This window comes from Calonectris borealis, chromosome 18 (genome assembly GCF_964195595.1).
Source record: "Calonectris borealis chromosome 18, bCalBor7.hap1.2, whole genome shotgun sequence".
Taxonomy (NCBI): domain Eukaryota; kingdom Metazoa; phylum Chordata; class Aves; order Procellariiformes; family Procellariidae; genus Calonectris; species Calonectris borealis.
In genome coordinates this window covers 4,663,836-4,687,476 of record NC_134329.1, presented here as the reverse complement: position 1 = coordinate 4,687,476, position 23,641 = coordinate 4,663,836, and the positions used below count along the sequence as shown (strand labels likewise).

The window sequence follows — 23,641 nt, the reverse complement described above, 5'->3', positions numbered from 1 at the left end:
TTCTTCCTGTTTCTTGAAGAGTATTGCTTCATTTAAAGAGTCTATGATAAGAGCCATGCATTCACTATGAAGTCTCTGAACTGCTATGAGTATTCCTGAAGTAGATGATAGCCATGGTTATACATATGATGTAAGTCACAGTTGTTAGGATAAGAGGTTTTAAATCGCCTTCGTAAGTTAATGAAATCATATAATGAAAGAGCCAATTTTTGATAAGGGCTGTCTGTTGTTGCTAGCAAGTATTAGGTAACGGCACTGCTGATGGAATTAAAATAGAAAGCCTTAGGAAGACAAAATCTAGAGATTATGAAAATGAAAAAAAAGAAATAAAAGGTTGTATTTGTTTAGTTTTTTCTTCAAGTTTTGAGTCAGTCTAGCATATAATTGAGGGTCTAATTCAATTTTTAACTACTTGAATTTATGCAGTTGTGTAAAAAGGAGCTATGCATCTGACTGCAAGAAGCCATAGCATTTATTAAAATTCAATTGTGAAAACATAATGCAATATAAAACAGCAGGAGTGCTTGAATTTAAATTGCCTGCCCTTCTCAGAGCTCCTTGCTCTTAAAAATTTTCCCCTGCTGTTTGCTCTTTATATACACATGCTCTTTTACCATCTTGTCCTATGATTTACATTTAAAACTACTCACGTAACAAGGACTGCAAACTTCAGAACAATCTAACTTACTGGATGAAGTAGTGGAATGGTGATGGATACAAATCAATTGAGGAAATGCCCTGTTTTAGTCCACTTCCTTTGCATGTATCGTGAAGACCCCAAGATGCAAGCTATTACAGACCAAGATAGGGTCCCATAGTTTTAAAATTGATTTTCTAATTAATTTCCTATATGTAGTTTCTTTAGCAGATGTCTGAGCTGAAACCCACAGTTATGATGGCGACTTGGACAAATTCCCATTCTGTTTGGTCAGCGAGTGAGGTCAAAAGCAGTTTTTTACAGAAGACTGTACAGTGGTGTTAACAAAGGGGTCTAAGATACAATTAAGTTATTTAAGAAATAAGTAGTAAAATAAACACTTCTGGCAAAGTGGGTGGATTTTCTTAGAAAAGTGACTTGCCAGAACGACGAAAGTTACAGCTTAAGGTGCTCATTCTCAAATGACAACAATGATGTCTTCATCTAGATTTGAGTGCTTCGTCTCAAATGGAGCTGTCGTAAGAAAAAAAGCAAATAGCACTCCTCAGTTAACCTTCATGCTGCAGAAAGTGGGTTCGGTTTCTGATTTTCAGTCTGAAAAGAAGCAAATAGAGTTATTGTGGTATTGCTGGCAGATGACTTAAACAGAATTGCAGTAATAGAGTCAGAAGGAATTGGGTGGGTGAGTCATTAGGATAAAATCCACATGCGTGGTGGATCTAATCTAATGCAAGAGGTTTCAGAGGAACAAAGGAAAGCCGTGGTCCACTGTCTTTATTCATACAAGCAGCGTTTGTCCAAAAACAAAACAAACAAAAGAAGCCCCCAAAGTATTCAGAAGAATGTCTAATAGATCATGGGTAAAGTCCGCATCCAGAACAAAGTACAGTTTATAGAGTTGAGTTCCCGCTTCTCTTACTGTGGGTGAACGAGCGTTTCCTTCCTATGTTTGTGCTGGGTCAGGAGTTTTAGCTTCAAGCCCTTCTGAACATCTTTCGCATATACATTCTGACTGTCTCAGTCCTTGAACTTAATGTACTTTATTATTGACTGCCGAAGGGGCAAGTGTAATCTTTTAAACTGTTACAAGCTGTAAACTGGAGCATGCAATATATATGTTAGTTATGTTTTTTTAAAGAGGTGAGCTTAGCTTGAAACAGTGTGTTTCCTATGGGTTCTTGCAAGACAGCCACCTATTCTTGTCCAAGTGCTTCTCTGTGATTTAAATGTGGGGTTACCTTGCAGGCAGGTAACAGCTAAATCCTTTTCTATCCTGTCACATACCCAGACATGGTCTCTTAGCTTATGTAAAGCTTGATTTCACCCAAAATCTACCTGTCCAAGTATCTTCCTTTTAAACCAAACCAAGAAGCATGGGGTGAAACTAGTGTCTTCTAACTCTAGGCTTTGGGTGCCTAAAATACGTGTGTAAATAGAAAATATTTCAAACAGTGTCCTTATGGTTGGCTTTACGACTTGACATTTACAGAAATCAGGACACATGTTTCACAATAAAACTTAAAGAGAAAGGCTGTGGAGTTCATAAGCATCTACAGCCGCAGCGCTGGCAGGGTGGAATCGGGGATTTGGACAGACCTTCTCACTGAGTGCTACGAAGGTTGTCTGCACGTGTGCATGCACAAGTGGGTACACATAAAATAGCTGCTGAAGGCGAGATGTTCTTATCAGAGACATGAGACTTGGGCCTTCTTACTCCATCTAGGCAGTGAAAAAGTTTTTACATGCACTTTCTGCTATTGTTTCCCCTATTCTTATTCCCACTCCAGATCTTGCATTGGAACTTGACCTTTAATCCCACAGCAATGTTTTATAGCGACTGTAGCAATGTTAGAGCACACAACATCTTTTAGGTTCTCTCTATAATATGCATTGAGATTTGATTGAATTAAACTCACGTCAATGACTGATTCTAATTGTAATTTTTCATTTAGAGCAATTGAAATCTGGCAATTCTGTGGCAACCCACAATTCTCATAGTCCCAGAGCTCTTAAGATGGGTGACTGTCCTCACTAAGTAGAGCAAGAATATATTGCATCTGCAAGCAACTCTATAGATACGTACTTGCTTTCGTATTTCCTCCATTCTTTCATAAGAATATTCTCCTGCAGGGTTTCCTGAAGCATTACTGCAGTGGAAGTGATCCATAGTTGAATCTGAACTTTCATGATAATAATGTGCCAGCAGCTTACTCATTCCTTTGGCCTTGGCGTAACCCTGCTGAGTGGCTCCCTGTGGGAGGCTGAGCCATGCTTGCTTTGAAACATTGTGCTGGAAATCCTACCAACTGGAAATGTGAGGACCGACAGAAGAAACAACTGTGTAGTTTATTGCCCGATGGGAGGTGCTGGCTGAATGTTGCCTTTGGAAGTCCAGCAGAAACTTGAACAAAAAAGCAAATGTTTCTCAGCTTGCTATTTCTTTACAGTCCAGTAGTTTTCAGTGTATCTTGTTTTATAATATAATTTTTAACTTTCTTGGAGGATGTTTTAGTGATCACTTCTCAATTTTTTTATATGTTAGTGATAATTTGTAGCAAAGGAAAGGGCCAAATCATAAAATGGTTGGAGATTATTCAGAAATTGTCTCAGATCTTGGAACAGCTGTGTTGCTAAGTGAAAGTAATTTCCTAATTTATGCTTGCTTTTGAGGTAGGGATGTTTATAGGTAATAACATAATAATTGCTGACACTATTGCAATGAAAGAAAAAGGGCTGAAGTTGCTTATGAGCAGTAGATCTAATAGTTTCTTCCACTTTTCTTTGCTGATAGCAATCCCTTAAATTATGAGTTGCCTGATGCCACTGGGAGAGCGATGGTGTGAAGTTCTTGCTGAACTGTGCTAATTCAGAGAGGAATGAAATGCTGCTCTGAGAAAAGAATTATCTTGTTTGGCTGAATCTTGGATCAAGTCCTGGAGGGTTGTCAGCCTCCTCCTGGATTTTTATAGCTTGAGAGGAAAACTATGAGGCTACAACGGAGAAATGCATTAATGGGGAAAAAGCAAGCATGAATGAAGGATAAAGGCACTCCAAACAAGACGCAGAGCAGAGGGATCTTTAGAAGAATGAGCTAAGAACAGATTAATTTGTTAGAATTTTAGTGTTCTCCATTGCCTCTTTGTATTTTTGATAACTTTTTAGTTGATGATCCACAGTCTGTGTAGAAATACTGTATGTCTGAGGTTGAAGCTTCCTCATATTTTGCCTGAGCCCAAAAGCTGCTTGAATTTCATACTACTGTTTGGGAGCACTTGCATAATAGAAGCAGAAGAAACAAAGCCGTTTTAGACTGGAAGAGCGTTTTTTTGTTTTTGTTTTATACAGTGATACTGCTCAACCCCTCTTTCTTTAACACACCACACCTATCTCGATACTATAGACCTATATGTGCTTGATTTCAGGTTGTATGACTGCAGCACAAAATTGCTCACCTGTGCATTGCATTAGGTAACCTATCCACTAAAATGAAATAACTTTGATGCCTATAGAATTGTATAGAAGATTGTGGTGTATTTTTTACTTGTCTGACAAATTAATAAAATTTGTTTACTTTGCGTAGTACGATTACTCACAGCCCAACTTGAAAAGGAGTTTAATGCCTGTTGACCTGGAAGTTTTATTGAAATACTTGTTATTTGATGCTGCTGTAAACATAAGAAAGAAGTTGTACAGTGCTTCTCTATAGCTTATTTGAATAAATAAATGTGCAGCTATGTCATGGATAACATGCGTGTATCAGAATGAAAAACTATTATGGTAAATTTGATTGCTAGTATTTTTATATAAAACAACCTAGAATTTAACGATAGAAATTACCACTGGCCAAAAAAGACCTTAAATGGAATTCCCCCGTTTCAGAAAGTTACGCTAAAATTTATTAGAATATAATTTAGAAATTGCATCAAAGTCAAAGACTGTGGTAAAAGGGGTAGAATACTGTGTTATTTTGGAATTTTTTAAAAGTGCGTATATCAAAATGAAAAAATGAATCAATTAGAGCTGAGCTGGGTACATAGGGGAATGTTGTCAGCTCCTATGGATGAATTAAGTTGTATCAATTTGTACTATTTATTCAGAGCTTCCTCTAGTCATCTGTTCTGCCTGTTTCTAAAATATGTATCTGGTTACTTTCTAGGCTTTGCCGAAACTGTTTCAATTAAGTAAGATCTTACATTCAGCAGACAGGTACTTACAAACTAGTTTTGGTCATCATTCATAACAGGATTTAGAGGAAAGAAATAATATTGTTTTAAAAATGAAACCTGATAGTTAAATTTCAATGAAAAGGATGAAAATGAGAACTTGGAAAGAGTTCAGGTACATCACAGAATTGAAATTTTATTGCATTTCCATCATGTTCTACACATGGCAGTAATGCAGATAAATATCTTTGTTGCAGTTTGTTGTTAACACTTACCAGTTCAGACACTATGGTGACTAGTCTCACTATTGGAACCTGTGTGATTTGGTGCCTCATTCCTAATTATAAGCATTATTTTTTTTTAGATTTCCAGTGTGTATGGTGTTTTTTCTAATAACCAATATTAAAGGGCTTTTTTAGGGAGAGGGTACTATCATAGAACGATAATGAGACTGTAGCTGATGAGCCCAAATAGGAGTTTGAAACTTGCCTGTTAAGTTTGCTTTGTTTCCTGCAGGTCTCTTAACATGGACTTTGAGAATCAAGACAAAGAGAAAGACAACAGCAGCGCAGCTGGGTCTTTTAATGGCAACAGCACCAATAACAGTAAGGGTTAGCTTTACTCCTTATCTTTCTTTCATCACTTCAGTGTGCTGCATCTTCTTTTGCTTCATCCGTACGCATGTTTCAGCTACGTGGGTTGTAGATTCACTTGATATAATGAAACTGTTTTGTCTCAGCACTTGCCATCTTGCTATGCACTAATACTGCTATCTAGTTCACGTCCATGGAAGCTAAATTTAAAACATCAACGTAACATTTCAATAATGCATAGAAATTGCATGCTGCACAGTTTGTCATGTTTTACTGAAAATGGAAACTGTTTTACTTTTAAAAAAAAGCACCACACAGTTATGAGAAGGGAATGTAATTTCTTTTTGTCTGGAGTTTATCACTACGATGTATTAGCCAGTCCATAAGCAATGAGAAAGATGATGGTATGCTAACAAGTCCATAAGGATGATTCAGCTTTATCAATAGAGAAATTGAAGTATAGAGTTCACATGGCTTTGGGCAACTCGTTTATAATGGATAACAAAATATGTGTCTACACACAATCTATTTGGAGTGGGGATTAACACGTCAGCTCCTACGTGGTGACTGTCCCCTCTGTAATCTATAAATAGATTCCAGGCAGCTTGGCCATTTGAGATGCACTATTTTGCAGGTAGAAATATGTATGTGAACAGTTGGAGTGGAATGCGTTGTACACAATGTGCTGTAAATTCACACCTGAGTTTAATTTATAACAGTTTATATATTCTGAGATTAGGCTCTAGAATGAATAGTTTCAGCAGGTTTAGAAGACAGGAGTGAGGTATGTGAGCAGCCTAGTGCACAAAACCCTGAATGCTAAGGTTGCTTTGTTTAAAGAAAGAAATATAGCTTAAAAATTATGAAATGAATAACATATATTATGTTTTATGTGTCTTTTGGGGTTTTTGCCTTTTTTTTTTAAATATAGACTCTTGGAATTTACATGGTTGTCAGAGCACTGCTTCTGTTGACAACGCAGAGCAAAGAGGTTGCTGTGCTTGGTGATTCAGCAATGAACAGTTGAGGCTTTTGGCATCTGGGAAGTAAGAGAAGACAGTCTGAGGCTGGGGAATAAGCACATTAAGGCGATTAGCTGTCAAAATGATCAGAAATGAAATTAAGAACTTTGACATTTAACACTGCAGGCACTAATTCCCAAATGCCAAGGTGGTTTGTAGTGTGTCATTTCTGGGGTTTTGTTTTGTTTGTTTTTTCCCTTGGGAAGTTGAAGGGCATGTGAATAAATGCTCTTTCTCAAAGCAGAAGGAACTAGATCTAAGTCACAGATTAGAACACAAGAATTTCTGTGTCTTTGCACTGTCATCACTGGACTATCTATATTGTACTTTACCCTTTTGTACCAGACCTCAGTAACATAGAAATCCCAAGTGACTGAGTAGTTCTGCTTTTTGTTTTTAAAATATGTTGTGCTAACTATGTTTAAGAATAATAGATCCATGACCTGAACTAATAAATGACCATACAGTGCAAGTGTTGTGGCTTCCATGCTCATTGTTTAGCTTGTCTTTTATGGAAATGGTTAAATATTTACAACAGATACTAAGTTGTAATGAGTGTATTTCAGGTGTGTTTGAGGTTTTTTGACATACTCGGATACATTGGTAACTATGAGTTGTGTAGGTAACCCGTTATTTAGACAACTTGCTGCTCTTCCAGGGAAGAAAAAGTGCTTGGTTATGATAGTGCACAGGGATCTCAGAGTAAACATCTATTGCACCAGCATTGAAATGGAATACGTTGTCAGAGTCCTTAATTGTGTCAATATGTGGGTGGTAAGAAATAGCCCAAGTTAAATGTCACTTTCTTTCTTCTGCAGGTATTCAAACCATTGATTCTACCCAGGCGTTGTTCCTGCCCATCGGAGCGTCTGTGTCTCTCCTAGTTATGTTCTTCTTCTTTGATTCAGTTCAAGTTGTCTTTACAATATGCACAGCAGGTGACTAAGTTTTCTTCTATTTATAAGAATTGGAATAGAACAGAAAGCATTGATATAATTAAATATTGTTGATAAGAATTATAATACATGTCATAGTACATTAAAAAAAAAAGCTCATCAGGTTTCAGAGTTGTATTTTCAGGTCTCTGTAGCTATGAATAAAGTGACAAGTATTATTTGAGAAGTGTTTTCCAGTTAGAGATTTGCAACACGTACTGAACTATAAATTGCCAAGTTTTGAAAGATGCTGGATGTATTATTTTGTGTAAAGTTCACTTGTTTATAAACCAGTGCTCAGAACTGTACATGGTATTTCATAATTCAGGTACTTTATAGGATCATAGCATAACTGGAGATCCTATCCAGAGACTTCTTTTCCTAGTTCAATTTTGGTTTTTGCTGTTATGCAGTTTTTCTTTGTTTCAGGGGTACTTCTGGTCTCATTAGCATTTTGAGTATTAGTCTTTTGCACTGCTTGAATTTAGAACAAAAATGTCATTTTGTCATGTAAGTAAATACCAGGGCTTTGATTTTTGGAAAATTTTGGCCTTTTGATCTTTTTGCAGTTCTTCAAGAGACCAGCTGCTGTTCAGCAGCTGCAAGATTCTTCGTACCACTCCAAATTTGCAGCAGCTTTTAAAAATTGTACTCCTCAGTCCACATACTGAGTCTGTGAAGATTTTTAAACCCCTAAATACCTCTCATCCTCTCCTACTTCATGTATATGCAATGCAGGCTTTTCCCTCATGATTTAACTCCTGAACTATGCATCCTCTCCAGCCTCTTCAACAGGGCTGATGTTGATGGGTGAAATCTAAATCTCTGCTCTTGACACAAGTCTTGAGACTCCTATCTCTAATTCTTGGAGGCACAGTCCTATAGAGGTCTGCTGAATACTGCTTTTATAACTTTGACCTATTCTTTCCTATTAAAAATAAATTATTACTTCATATAAATTCTAGTATATGCTAGATATTAGGGGAATATATATACACACATATATATCAGATAGTATACGGGAAGATTTATGACAAAAGACATTTTAATTTGTCAAGCTTATTGGTCCATTTATTTCCAAAATGACCTCGACATTTGTAGCTTTATTTGTAATATTTGTGGCGTATAATTAGACGATATTGTCAGTTGGGGCTTGTTGCAGGTTTAAGAGGATTGAGTCTGCTTGGATTAGTGCACTTGGGTATCTTTATTCTTGAACCTGGTTTTATGATACTTTTGTGCTTTTGCTTGGCCTTGTGTCAGAGGGTGTCATTAAGCACAGGGGACTTTGGCCTCGGAACCTCTAAAATGCAAAGCTTTGTTAGAGGCTATATGGCAGGATGTGGACCCTGCTGGACTTGGGAACTTGGGAACTGTGGGACTTGGTCCCTCTGTCCCCTGAAGCTCCAGTAGTGCTATTTTACATTCTCTTTTTGTTTATTTTAGAGGCTGATGTGGAGGGACTTCTAAATTATAGCTGATGTCTGGTTTCTTAAACCCCTCTTAAGTCTTCCTCCCGCAAAGATTTGCCTTTCAGGGCAGAGTCAGGAGCGAGGGTGGGTACAGCAAACAGCCCAAGGCCAGGACCAGCTGCTAAGCAGAGGGCAGAGCTGAGGGGTTGGCACGTTGCCTGCAGACAGGAGTTAAGCCGAGGGATTGCCAACTGAATAATAGGTATTGAGACCAGAGGGAAGAGAAAACTTATGACTGGAAGCCTGGACAGTCAGGAGCGAGACTGAGAGTGGGTGCTGGTGGGCACTGTGTATTAGTGGGGTTACATTGTGATTCTTACGCTCTCTGAATGAGCCCAGCTTTGGGTGGCAGCAGCTGGGGACACCAGGACAGGAGGCGCAGGGTTCCCTGCTGAGAAGAGCTGGAGGGGAGAAAGGGGAAGGAGAGATTCCAAGGGCAAGGAGGGTCGGTTTGCGTGAGGAAGGGTCAGTCCCACTGTGGTGGAGGCGGACGAGGAGCGGGGCAGGCAGGCAGTGAGGCCTGCAGGACTTGGGGCAACAGGGGCACAGGTTTTGCTGTGTAGCGTCCTTTGCCAGGCACCTCTGAAAAGGGTCCTAGTTCAACGTGTGCAGAGTTGCCACACTCTTCATTCTTTCCCTACCCATTCTCCTTTTTTTCCTCCTCTCTGAAATATTGATAGAACTGTGAGTTTCCATGGTGCTGTTTGCATACAGACAATTTTTAAAATTTTCTTTTTAAATTAATTTATTTTTATTTTTTTTTTTAAATCTTCCTCGCACCAGAAGGGGCAGAATTTAGGGGTGGAAAGGTGTGGTTTGACCAAACTAATTTATTTTCTCCAGTTGGCTTAAGCTGTGTACTAAAGAAACTGATTCCTTGCCATAATCTTCATTTGAGAAGAGGAAAAAAAAAATCCCTTTTAAAAACCAACAACAACCACCCAATTTTTTAAGGAATGAGTAGAGACAGCACAAAGATTTGATTTGCAGCATGCAGAAAATGTCGAGCGACTCTTCCATTTTCATTTCAGTCTGTTCTTGCTACAGCAGCTTTGGATGCGTGCTGCTGACATGTCTGTGTCTCCTCACTCTTCAGCCTTTTAAACGGTCCTTAGTACAAATTCAGTGCTAGTATTTAAAAAAAAAAATGGCAGGAAAAATGATTATAAATACCAGTTACTAAATGTTTTTACAAATGCATGGGTGGGATAAGTATGCTTCTTAAAAAAGAAAATGTTTATGACAATAGTCTATTTGGATATTTATGTATTTTTATCATCCTGTTTTCAAAAACATAAAGCACTTCGTATTTTAAAAAATTTAAGTTGTCAGCTACTGGATATAACTCAAGTTGTACAGTGTTTCAGTAATGAATAAAGAGTTTTGAGTGAAATGGGGTTAAAAAAGTGACTATCTTAGTTAAAAAGTGGAAGAAAACCCTTTATTATGCTGACTTAGTCTGTGTCATATGTTGAAGAATTTTAAAAGAATCTCTACCAGTTTGTAGCAAGTTCTTTTCTTTTTTTTTGACTCAGAATATTTGAAAACTGTTTTTCTTTCTGACATGATCATGAATAGCTTTAAGACTTTTTTTTTTTTAAGGTTGGGGAATGGGGCATTGCATTCCTTTGAGAGCTTTTATTTTGATTGAAGTTTGAAAGCATACTAACAATAGAAGTTCTGCAGAAAACCTTGGAGCTTTTAGCTGCTCTTGCTTTAATAATACTGCAGCATATGATAATAGGGCATTGTTGCAAGAGTTTTTTTCAAATTGGAGAAGCTTGTTTGTGTACTGTAGAAGTTAGGTCTGAATGTACTAATATTACCTTTTCTTCTTTTTCTAGTCCTTGCAACAATAGCTTTCGCTTTCCTTCTGCTCCCGATGTGCCAGTACTTAACACGGCCTTGTTCACCTCAAAACAAGTAAGGACTTGAGAAACCTTTTGCTCCTCTTCTTGTATGTTGTATATATTTCTTTTAATGAGAATTCTTTAACAGTGTCTTTGGTTACGAGCATTAACCTCAGGGCTTCAGGGCTGATGTTTGTGCGTATTTTTTGTGCCAACACCATGTTTCCACTTTGAAACTAGGAAGCACAATTTCTGCAAGTCATGCATGCTTGCCAGCCAGGGAAATGCAGTACCATTGCAGGGGACTAGATTTCCCAGCAGTGGTTTCTAAGAAGTTTGGCTTATTTTGGCTGAGATTTCAGTTTGGGATTTGGTATTGGATTTTTATGTTTGTTAACGTTGGACTATGGATTTTAATGCTGGCTCGCTGAGAGACTGTAGTTGCACTGGTAAAAATTACAGTTGTTCATGTCGTGTTTTGAAACTGATTTTTTTTTTACCTTGTAACTGGAGTTCATGTTGCAAAAAAGCACTATCTTAGATGCTACTAGGAAATAGCATTCATGGTAACAATTTCAAGAGAGGTGCCAGGATTTACAAGGTTTTTTCCATCTCTCTAGTTCAAGCTTTACACACATTCTTTGAATGTGAGGAAAGCTTTTATTTTGTTGCTGTTTTGGTACCTATTTGTGGCAAAGGAACTTCCCTTCAGTTGTTCTTGGCATCTTTCATCAGCAGTTGAGCCTTGTTCCAACAGCGTCCATTTTCTGTTCTTTAAATGGAAACATAAAGTCTTCTAGCTAATGTTTATATGTTGTTTCTAGGATTTCCTTTGGCTGCTGTGGGCGTTTCACTGCTGCTGAGTTGCTCTCATTTTCTCTGTCTGTGATGCTTGTCCTTATCTGGGTCCTAACTGGCCACTGGCTCCTTATGGATGGTGAGTATGTGAATTAAGGGATTTTACTACTGGTTTGTGCCTGTTCTGACACATCCAGTCACCTGGTGACGATTGGTGAAATTTGCTAATATCAATGGCTTGCTGAGTTGTAATATTGTGTGGTAGCCTCCCTGGAAGCAACCACTGTCAGGGTAATGTTTGGGACACCTGTTTTTCTGGTTTGTAAAAGCTTCCAAGGAAGTGCCAGAACACTCATGAAAGATATTCTGCACCTGCGTGGTGTAGGATGGGTGGTCAGTTTTAGTTAAAGATGTGTGGAGACAGTGGTTGTTTATGAATCATAACTTGATCTTAACAATCTGGTTAATTTTTGCTGTGCATCTTGTATTTTGGTTCAGATGATCAAATAATTTGTTGTGAGACAGTTCACAGTAGCTGGTTGTCTTTGATCTCTTTGATGCTTGCCAGTTAGGATGGTGAGATGGGTGAAGCTGGCAGGGATCCAGTTGGCTTGAAGGTGGGATTTTTTTTTTTTCTTTTTTTTTTTCTCATGCTGGTTGAACTGAATTCACAGCTTACTGTTCCAAAAAGGAGCTTTCCTCCTCCCCCCCCGCCTTCCAAATCTCTTGTGCTAGCCTTGGCACTCATTTAATCACATGGTAAACTGATTCAGCTCACTAGAATGGCAGTGTACTCTTTTTTTGCCAGGGTATTTTTCTGCTGTTGCAGTGAGATGAGTTGGATTATTGTGCAGTCAGGTATGTGCTAAATTTGGCTAAAGGTAAGTGGCAGCATGATGGGATCTGAGAGGATGGAGTGAGTGTGATAGTAAAGGGATGAAGAGGTAGCCAGGAGCAGGACCTCCGCTTCTCAGCAGTGTCAGGCAGCTAAACTGGCTTAGGACATCTCGTGAAATGGCACCCTGAGGTGGTGATTGCTTGAGGAAAAATAGCTGGGAGAACATTACCTGCCCCTGAAATTGTTTGTTGCAAGAGAAAACATACATTCCATCAGCTTTCCAGCTCCTCCTAAATGAGATAGCAGCAGCAGAAAGTCCTTAGCACTGAAACCTCTCATGGCACCTTGATTATTTCTTTTGTATATAGGCGTTATGTTTCATTCATGCTTTTTGCTGCTTTAAAAGTTCCCCCTGTTGTACCTTTTAAAGTACCCAGATACTAAATGAAAAAATGCAGATGATGATATGTTAAGCAGAGTAGCCCACCATGAAATCAAGGGTGATTTTTGATCTGCAGTAGCTACCAAGCTAAATGGAGTGTCAAGTGTGGATTTTGGCAAAATCTGAAAAGACTTGTCTACACTGAGATATTGACAGACGCATTTACTTAAAAATAGCTATTTTTGTGAGCACTTCAGTCTGAAATAGCGGGCTTTGAGGTAATTAATCTGCAGAGTACTGAACTACTGGTGCAGAGTGGTTTCTGGGTTTTATTTCTTTTGGTGGTTGTTTATGATTTACTGAGTCGTGTTGATACTGTCTAGATTTGGAGTATTTTATGTAGTTTATATTAAGAGAGCTTGTACTATATAGGTAAGCCTCTTGTCGTTTGTTCAAATCCAATTAAATCAACGTTTGTCAGTGACATTGAACAGGGAACAGCATTTATTGGCCTTCGTCAGGGAAACAGACTGCAGTTTTATTCCTCATATTATACTACTCAAGTGGAATCACATCATCTCTGCCTTTACCCTTTGCTTCTCTGTAACTGAATACTTGAGACCCCAATTAATCTTGTTTGGAGCGAAATGTGGGCAATAAGTACTGCTTGGTAATATATGCAAGCGGAGCACTTGCTCGTCTTTAAGCCAGTGCCTGCCAGCTGCTGGGTGTGCTGTGATCCAACTCCTCCTCCCCGCTTGCTCGGGGATGATCTTCTGTTTTGCTGTCGGCAGAAAATGAAACAGATGTTGGGAACGTGCTTCACATCGCCTGGGCGGGTGGCTGGAGGGAGAAGTGGGGCAGGCGTTTCTTCTTAACAGTACACCTCGATTTTTGTGTGTATGGTTCGTTGTTGTGCAGTTGATTCTCTCTTCATGAGAGAGTATTTCTACTTTAGAGCTGAGTGAAAAGGAGGGGAAATACTTCATGGTAATTTCCAGTCCTTACAAAATCGAGGTATGGCAGTTCCTGCCAGAACAGTCTTCATTGCTCACATACTACAATTCCCCCGTCTGCACAGTAGTTGGTTGAACTGTTTCTGAAGCCAGAGACATTTTACAGGATAGAATGAGCAGATACTGTCTCTAGGGGGTTGTTCTGGCATGTGATGATGTACTTTTATAGGTCTTGAAATGCTTATTTCTCAGAGCAGATTGTTTGATGATCATGAATCATCAAGGATGGTCACTGTCCCCTGGTAAAGCCTGGTTAAAAGCTTTCCTAAATAGTGGACATAGCTGGAGATGTACAATGGGAATGCTATAGATGTATGCAGTGTCTATCTATAGCTACAGAGTGAACTGAACAATCACGGATACCTCGGGAACTGCTGCAGACCCTAACTGCTGTGGTGATCGGGCAGAGGCTACTTCATGTGTTCTTATTCCCACTCTTTAAAATACACTCTGAGAGCTTTATAGGAACATGATTAGATCAGAACTTCAGTACCTGTTTCTTTCAAAGGTCAACTGGTGGCCTGTGGGGGAAGTTTAAGCCTTGCCAGCTTGCATAATGCTTTGTGAACCAGACACCACACCACTAGCATCTTGGTGGTTTCATCTGTTCTGGACGCAGTAGTGCAGTAAAGCTGAAAAATACGCTGTATCCAGGGAGTCTAATCACATATGCAAGAATATTCTTAATCCTCAGAATATCCTTATTCTGAAAGGAGTGTGCTTGCAGGGACTGCGAAGTTAATTAGTTCTGTTAATTGAAGGTTAACTCTTTCAGTTAGTTCTTTCTTACTCAGCTCTGTGAACCTGCTGCCTAGCACTTCCAACCCAGAGCTACTGTTTGTGTGGCTATTTTACCTTTTTTTCTTTCTTTCTTCTTCTCTCTCTTTTTTTTTGTTGTGGTTTTTTTTTTTTTTTTAAATGGTTTGGAGTATATTTCAATGGAGATCTGCCTTATATAGTTTGTCAACACCATCCATGAGCTTGGTTATGTATGACTTTGTTTCTCATGTGATTTCTGGACCTTTTCATTGGAAAAGGAAGCTGGCTTCCATTTAGAGAAGCTTTTTGGTGGTTTGACTGCACTTTGGCCTATATTACTTGTACTTGCTCTCGGGCATTCGTGCTTCCCTTCTGTTTTTTAAATTTACCAATAATTCTTAAAGCAGTTGCAAAACTGCGGAATTATTAGCATGTGTATTTCACTGTCATCTAAAGGACTTTTTTCCATCTCCTTTTCTACCCGGTGTTTGCTTTGATGAAAGTGTCTTGCGTGTCTGCCTGTGTTTGTTTCAGTGATAGAGAAATGGAGTGTGCGAACAATAGATAAAACTTCACGCTGGTTAAAACATTCCACTTCTAGTTAATTATAACCTGGAAATCCTCTCCTAAATATAGGCTTGCTTGAGCTATTATTAACATTGGCTTTAGAGAAACCTCTTTAAGACAGACTGTTCCCTTGTATTTGCTCTTCTGCCAGAGGAAGTCTGTAACTGAAGGCTATATTGAATTACTGAATGCAGTTCTTTTTCTCACTGCTTTGCTGTGTCAAATTCTTTAAACCTCAGTAATTTGCTTACATTTTACAGCTAGTTACAGTTATGCAGCATGATTTGGGGTACATTTTTATCTGAGTAATTCCTGTACTTTGTTAAAACTGGCAGCCATGACACTTAGTGTTGTGCTAAGCTTGTCAATTCTCAAAAGATAAGGTGGGTTTGGCAAAGTCATTGCTGGGATGCAACCCCTGGACACTGCAAGCAGCCACGCTGGCAGGCGTTTGGTGGCACTTGTTTCCCTTGAATCTGTATGGAAATGTTTCCTTAGTGTTTTGATGGAAGAACTCCACATCTTTCGGGTGAAATGCAAGCGTAAGGTAGTTTCACAGTTGCATAATTATAGCGTGAGAATCCGAAGGTTAAGTTGTAAATTTTGGCCTAGTCAAGTTGTCGCACTGGTGGGCATGTATGTAATGAATCAATTTTCCTTGCGTTTTCAGTTGGTCAAAATAGGATTATAACTTTTTACAAATTTTGTGTCATGTTAGACAAATACATTTCATTTACAAATGTCTGCATACTTAAGTGTAATTTGGTCCCAACAGGGCTCCATTATTCCTTGTAAATATACCGATACCGTAGATGAAAGTTGATTTACTTTTTAAGTTTTTTTTTTATTTTTTTATTTTAAGTATCTCTTTAGGGATTTGCTTGTAACCAGTTGAAATATATTTGATTATCAGTTGAGTATCTTTGGTAGCTAAGGCTAGGCTTGAAGAAGCAGGAAATCACACGAACGTGAAGACTGGGATTTTTTTTTTTTAGTGTAACATCTTAGTATTCTACCCTCACAAAATTCCGCTTGGAACAGAACTAACATCTCAGCTGGGGCATGTCGTTCAGCTTGTTGATCTGGCTGAAAACTCACCCTTGGGAGAGGGGTTAGGAAAAGACTTTCCCATATTTTTTTCCCTGTTGGTAGGTAGGCTTTCACATAGATTTTTGTTATTGGGAAATCCCTGTATATCTAAACGATAATATTTCATAGTTAGTGTTCAGGCAGTCTTACACAATCTCGCCCAAGCAGAAGATTGGTTTGAGTGGGTTTTTGTCTTATCACGTTCTAACGTGTCACGTAACCATGCTATTTCTGAACTAAGAGTCAAGGATTTTATTTATTTTATGCATTTACTAGAAAACCTCCTAACAGTGTAAAAGTAGAGGTTTATGTTTTGGGGCACAAAGAGTTCAAAGTTGTTTTGTTGCTTCTATTTTTAACTGGGTAGTCAGTGTTTTACAGTAGAGATAAAGTCTCTAGGACATAAGACTTGAAAACATTTCTTTGTGGTGGGTAGTGGAAGTTAAGTGGAATGGGCAGTTGTGCTTGGAGAGGGATTTCTGCTTCCATGGGAACAAGTTTGCAGTTGCTACTGAATGTATTTTGACTTTTCTTAACGCTGGTACGAAGAATTTCACTATCTGGAAACAGTAGACAGTCATCTAGTGCATGCAGTGCTGCACAGGTGCAAACAGAGGCTTCTTTGGGGTGTTTTTTGTGGGGGAGGTATTGGCTTGGGGTTGGGTTTTTTTTGTTTGTTTTGCTATTTTTAATGAACTAATTATGTGCTTGCATTTTGTAGCTCTGGCTATGGGCCTGTGTGTTGCAATGATAGCCTTTGTTCGGCTGCCGAGCCTGAAGGTTTCCTGCTTGCTACTCTCTGGGTTACTAATTTATGATGTCTTTTGGGTAAGTGTTTTGTTTGGTTTTGCTAAAACTGTTATTATGCTTTGGATTTGTAATTGGCCTTGGGCCATTTTTACATGAATTGTACTTAGTATGAAGTTGATGAAATCTGGCAAAGCCAGAAGATGAGCTTCATTGCTCCATTCTGAGACGTTAAAGTCTGCAGCAGGATACAGAATGATTTCCTCACTAATTAGTTGACAAAAGCAGAAACATGATTAGAATATTTCAACTTTGGCATATTATTTAAAAAAAGAAATTCGACCTCAAATTTTGAAAACCTGAAGATCAGAACAAGCATTTCCAAGTAAACACAAAGCCTTATCCACGCTTGCACAGTACGCACATGCCAAGTTCTGATTAGCAGTGAAATCCACAAAACAGGAATGCAAACTGATTTATAGCCAGTAAGGTTGGCATAAAATCTTACTGCACTTTTACAAGAAACCTAACAGAATATGTTTTGTAATACTGAAAGGATTTTGTTTTTCCTTTGCATAACACCGAGCACTGATCCAGGGAAGCGCTTGCTGACAGCTTTGGCAGCCAGTCATTTCCTGGTGTGATGAACTGTAGTGTAAGAGCCTGTTTGAAACAAGTGTTGCATCATTCTGTTTATGAGCGAGCACCGCACTTACCTTTCTCTGCTTTCAAGCTTTCTTGTATTTTCAGTATCCTGTTACCTGCATTTGTAGTCCTGGACTACCTACTTGTAGTCGGCACAGATCCTTTGCCAAAGGATCTCAAGATGTTGATCAATATCTTGATATCAGAAAGTATATTTCACTTATTCTTGAGGATTAATAGTGTAAAAAACCTTATCTGAATTTTTGAAATACATTTTGCCTTTTATCATCATATATACAACGTATGTATATGGAAAATTTGGACAATATCCTTTCTTCTCTTGAATAAGCAAAGCAAAAATACACGCAGCTTTGAGTTGCTATGTAATTGCAATTTGTAATTTGTCATGATTTCCTTGTTCCGTAGGTCTTTTTTTCTGCTTACATCTTTAACAGCAATGTTATGGTGAAAGTGGCCACACAACCAGCTGATAATCCCCTTGACGTTTTATCCCGGAAACTTCACCTGGGACCAAATGTGGGTAGAGATGTTCCCCGTCTGTCGCTGCCTGGTAAACTTGTATTTCCAAGGTAAAATCAGCAGTTCTTTTATTGTATTATATAATAAAAATTTTCCTTCCCTGTACTTTTTAGTAGCACTAATTCTGTTGGAAAATGCCAGCTTAGTTCCCTGTTTAGTCACTCCCTCTGCATGATAAAAAGGTATATAATGAGTAGTGAGGATTGGACACTTTGCATTTGCTGACTCATAGCATGCAGAAACGATCCTAATTAGGTTAAAAGGTGGCCTGTCAGAACAGGATACGCTTTTCGACATATGTGTGAGTTTAATGACTGCTATTGTAGGATTTATGATCTAATGCTTAAAAGCAAAGACCTGATGTTTATTATAGCATCAAAATAGTCTTGATTACTGCATAATTGCAAGTGATTGGGAAGGGAGTTAGAAACTGGTCTAAGCAAGGACAGCTTACCAGGTAAGTGCTGTGTTGGCAGGAGATTATTCCACATCTCTCTACTGCAGGGGTTCCTTGATGTCTCAGGTTTTGAACGAGATATCCGTAGGCCTGATTGGGCAGTAAGCTCCAATGCGTCAGCGGTTACGCAGTAGGTTATGTTGGCATATTTACTCTATTCTTGTTTCTTTAGATTTGAAATTACAAAGATTAGGAGTTGATTGTCTGCAATGATAAAACCAAAATTGTTCCTTTTGTCAACTTTGTGATAACTTAATTTGGCTTCGTTTTCATGAAAAAGATGTTGGATTTAAGATAATGGGCAATTTTAGTTCTTAATCTACTTAGCAATTTGTTCTTTTTTGGGAGTCTGGTGAGACACTATAGTTTTCTACGTGTTTTGTCTGAATGAGGCCAAATATCTGAGAAGTCCATAAATTGACTTACTGCCTTGTATTAGAGGTGATCTAGGTACACGGGGATGAAGGTGCAGTGTCTTATCACTGTTAATCAAACAGTTTGATAAAATGGTCAGCTGGTACCTCCCATCAATATTTAGAAGAGAGAAGATTGAAATACTGAGTTGGTGGATCTGTTTCATTGAGTGAGTTAAGAGCAAAAGCAGTTCAAACACTACTGGTAGAAATAAACTGGTTTGGAGCAACATCTCATTACTGTCAAAATCGGTATGTTTAAAACCGAGCTGAGGTGGTGGTGAAATCACTGAAGAAATGATCTTCAGTAGCCAGCATTTAGCTTCTACTACATAAAAGTTTGCCGGTAGAAAGAAGAGATGTGCAAAATGAAGCTCAAAACCAAAGTGGAGGAGTCTAGAGCTTGTCACCGTTTGTCTCGGGCATGAATTCAATTTCAGTTGCTCTTTAGTTCCACAGGCAGCCACTTCTCTATGCTGGGGATCGGAGATATTGTGATGCCAGGTCTTCTGCTCTGCTTTGTCCTGCGTTACGATAACTACAAAAAGCAAGCCAACAGTGATTCCTGTGGTGCCCCAGGACCAGGGAACATCTCTGGACGTATGCAGAAGGTCTCTTACTTTCACTGCACACTTATTGGATATTTTGTAGGTGAGTACTTGGTTTAATATGAATAGCTGCTTAGTGAGCAGAAGTGGGATTGTAGTAGGTTTAAAAGATGATGAAAGCAAGTGTAAAGAGGCTTTAAGAGAATGCTTATGTTCTTTTTTAATCCTCCTCTCTATGGGTTTCATTGGCATGGTCTAGGGAGAAAAACCCTTTTACAGTCTTCAAGGGTTTTTTTTTGTTGTATTTTGAGGATGAAGGAGACTATCAGTGTATTTTTGTTAGCAACTTTTTAAACTTTGCTTTACTAGCATAGAAGGTGCTAGCTCATACCTGGATTATAGGAAACATACGGGAGTTTCTAGATGGATTATGCTGTGCAAGAGTACATCTAGGTAATTCATCTAGATAATTCCTGCATTTTTGTATTCTACTGTTAATGCTTATGATCCTGTGACATTTTAGTACATACAGTAAGTAGTCACAACTGGAATGCTGCTTATGATTCCTCTCCTCCCTAACATAGAATAGATTTTTCCCTAAGGTCAGGACATGTGTGTGCATATCCTGACCTCCTGCAGTCCTTCTGAGGATGGAAAGGAAAGGTTATTTCCTACCAATAGCCTTCTTCCTCCCTGCCTCGTCTTTCCCCCTACATTCCCTTTTGGCAGGTATCCAGGAAAATCATTCCTGGTGTGTACAGTCCTTCCTCTCAGCCCCCCGATTCTCAGGCTCAGGGCCTCAGACTGGCAGTCTCAAGAGGCAGCAGCACTTCAGCGTGGTGCATTCAACTTCCTCCCTTTGCCTTTTGTTGCGTTTTGTTTGAGTTATTCTTAGCTTAGTCTTTGGGATTCAAAACTGGAGCAAGTGGCTCAACACAGCCTAATACTAAAATAATTTTTCACTGTTTTGTTCATTTCAATTGTATTCGGGGAAGGCGAAGCACAGGTAAGTAACTTTTCCACAGCCTGTCTCTTAAAATGGTGGGGAAGGGAGCCGTGTGTGGATGAAATGATGAGAACATCCATATGCAACCTAAAGATACTTATAATCACTTTTTTCTTTTACAGGTCTGTTAACTGCAACAGTAGCGTCTCGTATTCACCGGGCAGCCCAGCCTGCCCTGCTCTATTTGGTACCATTTACTTTATTGCCGCTCCTCACCATGGCCTATTTAAAGGTAAGACAGGATTATATATTCGCAGCAGGAAGCTCTGGGCGTCAGCTGGAAGCGGGTTCAGTGTTCTTGCACTGGGCACCAGTTCTCGTGAGGATGACCCGTGTCCTTACTCCTCCTTAACAGCCCTGGCCCAGAACTAAGGTACTGCTGCTGTTGGGTGAATCTCCATTTTGGAGGACTAAGTAACTGAGAGATGTGTTCCTGAAATAGAAGATGATTTATGTGCCTAAAGTACCAGTAATTAGAAACTAACCAAATTCTGAAGTATTAAATGCTGTGTTAATTAAATAAATGAATTTGTCCTCGCCCAGCTGGTCATGAAAGAATGCGTGCACAAAGGTCAAACAGAGATTGGAGAGGCAGATCCTGGTTTACCTCTTTCCAGTCACCTGTTCTGAACTGAAATCTTAAAATGTAACCTTTCCTGTTACAGGGCTGTTGTTGAAACACACATCTAGCACTCTGCAGAGTGGAGCATAAGAAATGACAGAATTTTCCACCTGCATAAATATTTCCTTCCCATCAGAAACCCATTTTGGGTAGATCTGCTGCCAAAGACAGACGTTCTGGCCTGACAGAGAAAGGATTTATTTTTTACTGTCTTTATTGTAATTTGCAAAACAGGTGAAGAATAGATTTGCTTTAAGACATGCTTGCAATTACATATGCATTTTAAAATCTGAATTCTAAATGGACTTTAAAGTTTCTGAGGGCATGGTCCTTCTGCTGTTTTCCTGCCTAGGGCGATCTACGTCGCATGTGGTCCGAGCCTTTCCACTCCAAGTCCAGCAGCTCCCGCTTCCTGGAAGTATGATGGAACAGATAGAAAGTGACCTGAACTTCTGCCTTGGTCCTTTTCACTTTAACTTGTGGCTTTGTCGTCTCCTAAAGCTGGACTGGCTGGTACTTGGGAAGGTACCAATTACGGGACTTGTATGAAAGGACTTCGTATTAAAAGGAGGACAAGAAAAAAAAGCTAAGATCCTGGAGCTCCGTGTGACCCCGTATCTCCCTGCAGATGTGGAATTGGGGACCCTTTGTGCAACTGCAGCCACTTTCCTCTTTTCCTCACTCAGATGGATTAGTACCAGACTATTACCTTTGCGGGAGAGGAAGAGACAGACTTGATACTGAAAACGGCTTGAAGTCGTTCAAAAACTTGTGAACACTAAAAGAAAAAACAGTTAAGCAAACTGAAGCTTCTTCAGAGAACCCCTCGTGGACATTGGGACCAGTTTCCTGCTGGACTTCAGTTTTGAAAAGAACTGAGACAGAAGGTCTTCTGTCACAACATTGGGTTTTTTTGATTTATTAAATATTTCCTGTGGTGTGAGGTTACTTATTAAATCCACAGACGTTGAGTGACTTCTTGCAGTATACATATAAAAATTTGTTGTAACAAGTTACATTTCCACCCAGATGTCATGTTGCAGTGAAAAAGGGCACGATTTTTATACATATATATATACACACATATAGATATATATATGAATAAATAAAAAGGAAAACCTGCTAAGATCATGCTATGTAGCAGACAGGGGCTTGCTGTAATTTTTAGCATGTAGAGCAGTTTACTATGGCTTTCTTGTATATGGATCTACAATGAGCTGCTGTTTTTTCAACCCCTCCTACAACTGAACCTGCAGTTTAACAACAAGTGTAGTATTTGTACCGATTGTACTCATGGACTTTAGGGGATACTCGATTTTGATCAGTGTAGCAAACTAGGGAAGAAAAAACTTCAAACCTAACCCTGTTTGTTTGAGGGGGGAGGGGGTGGGGAGTGTCTTTTTTTCTTTTTTTTATTTTTTTTTAATTTTCTTTTTTTACAAACAGCTCCCTTGCAGGTTTTTAGTAGTTCCTTCTTGACCCAGTGCATGTATTATAGCAGCAATTGTCTTTGTGCTTTCTGATCATAGTAATGTATCACTTGTAAATACATTTTTTCTATTTTCTATTTTTTTGTATTTTTTGCATTTTGTTTCATTAGTGTGCTGTATTTTTTCCATGCCCCTGCCCCTTAAAGAAAAAAAAAAAAGGAAAAAAGAAAAAGAAAACTGTCCTTTACTGTTGTGACTGGTTGGAGTTTGTGTGTTGACTGCTTTGTACCTGTAGCCTGTTAAAATGTGGATTTATTTTTTTTTTTTAAAAAAAACCCCAACAGTTCCACTTCTGTTATTTTATTGACTGAAAGGCTTCCTTGAGGTAACTAGAACTTCTGTCCTTCAAAATACTCTGCCAAATTGGGTTTGGGGAACTCTCCTGAAAGGTCATAGCTCGTGTTAGTTGGAGAGATGCTGATAACTGTTAGTTGACAGAAGGAAAACAGGAATGTTTAAGAATGAACCTGACTGAACAGTAACATTACTTTGGGGTACGGTTTCGTTACAACGGGTAAGGAAGCTTCAGTGAAATGTCTGATCCTTTCTGCTCTGCCAGATGTTACAAGAAGAGCATATTTAGCACAGTAATTTTGTCTAGCCACATGTGTGTACTGTCATTAATTAACGTCTTCCTCTCTTCCCAGGCAGGTGTGCCACTGCTCGCGGGCAGAGGGGCTGACGGGGCTGATGGCTTCTGAACTGGCTGTAACAGATCTCCGAGACAGGTAAAACATCTGAAGAAACAGTAAGAAGCAGCACAGCCATGCGGGGGGGCGGGGGGCTCTAAGATTTAGCAACTGTGGATGGGTGGATGTGGCAGGGGGGATGTTGTGACTTTATTTTTATTAATTCCCCCCCCACCCCTAGTTGATATCTTTCACTTAGTTGAAAGCATTTCCTCTAGCATGTGCCTGCAATGTTCATTGTCAGGTAACTGTCACATTTTAATGAAGTAAGTAGTTTTTAATTAAAAATCTGCTTTTACTGTTCATAGCAGGTGTTAGGTCCCAGACTTGCAGTCAGCTTGG

The 23,641-nt window shown here is 39.0% G+C and overlaps 1 protein-coding gene across 7 annotated transcripts in view; it reads left to right on the top strand.

Annotated features, from left to right (window-relative positions):
- SPPL3 (signal peptide peptidase like 3) overlaps positions 1–23,641 on the top strand; it is a 60,731-nt gene that overhangs the window by 34,716 nt on the left and 2,374 nt on the right. For 2 of the 7 annotated variants that reach the window (XM_075167339.1, XM_075167341.1), the window contains exons 3-12: positions 5,338–5,432; positions 7,255–7,374; positions 10,688–10,766; positions 11,518–11,630; positions 16,864–16,970; positions 17,961–18,124; positions 19,396–19,595; positions 20,621–21,354; positions 21,473–23,124; positions 23,258–23,338. In XM_075167339.1, coding sequence (XP_075023440.1) covers positions 5,338–5,432; positions 7,255–7,374; positions 10,688–10,766; positions 11,518–11,630; positions 16,864–16,970; positions 17,961–18,124; positions 19,396–19,595; positions 20,621–20,850 — 1,108 coding nt within the window. In that variant the 3' untranslated portion in view covers positions 20,851–21,354; positions 21,473–23,124; positions 23,258–23,338. The remainder of the gene's footprint in view (positions 1–5,337; positions 5,433–7,254; positions 7,375–10,687; positions 10,767–11,517; positions 11,631–16,863; positions 16,971–17,960; positions 18,125–19,395; positions 19,596–20,620; positions 21,355–21,472; positions 23,125–23,257; positions 23,339–23,641) is intronic. The other 5 variants (XM_075167345.1, XM_075167343.1, XM_075167344.1 and 2 more) reach the window with 5 other exon arrangements.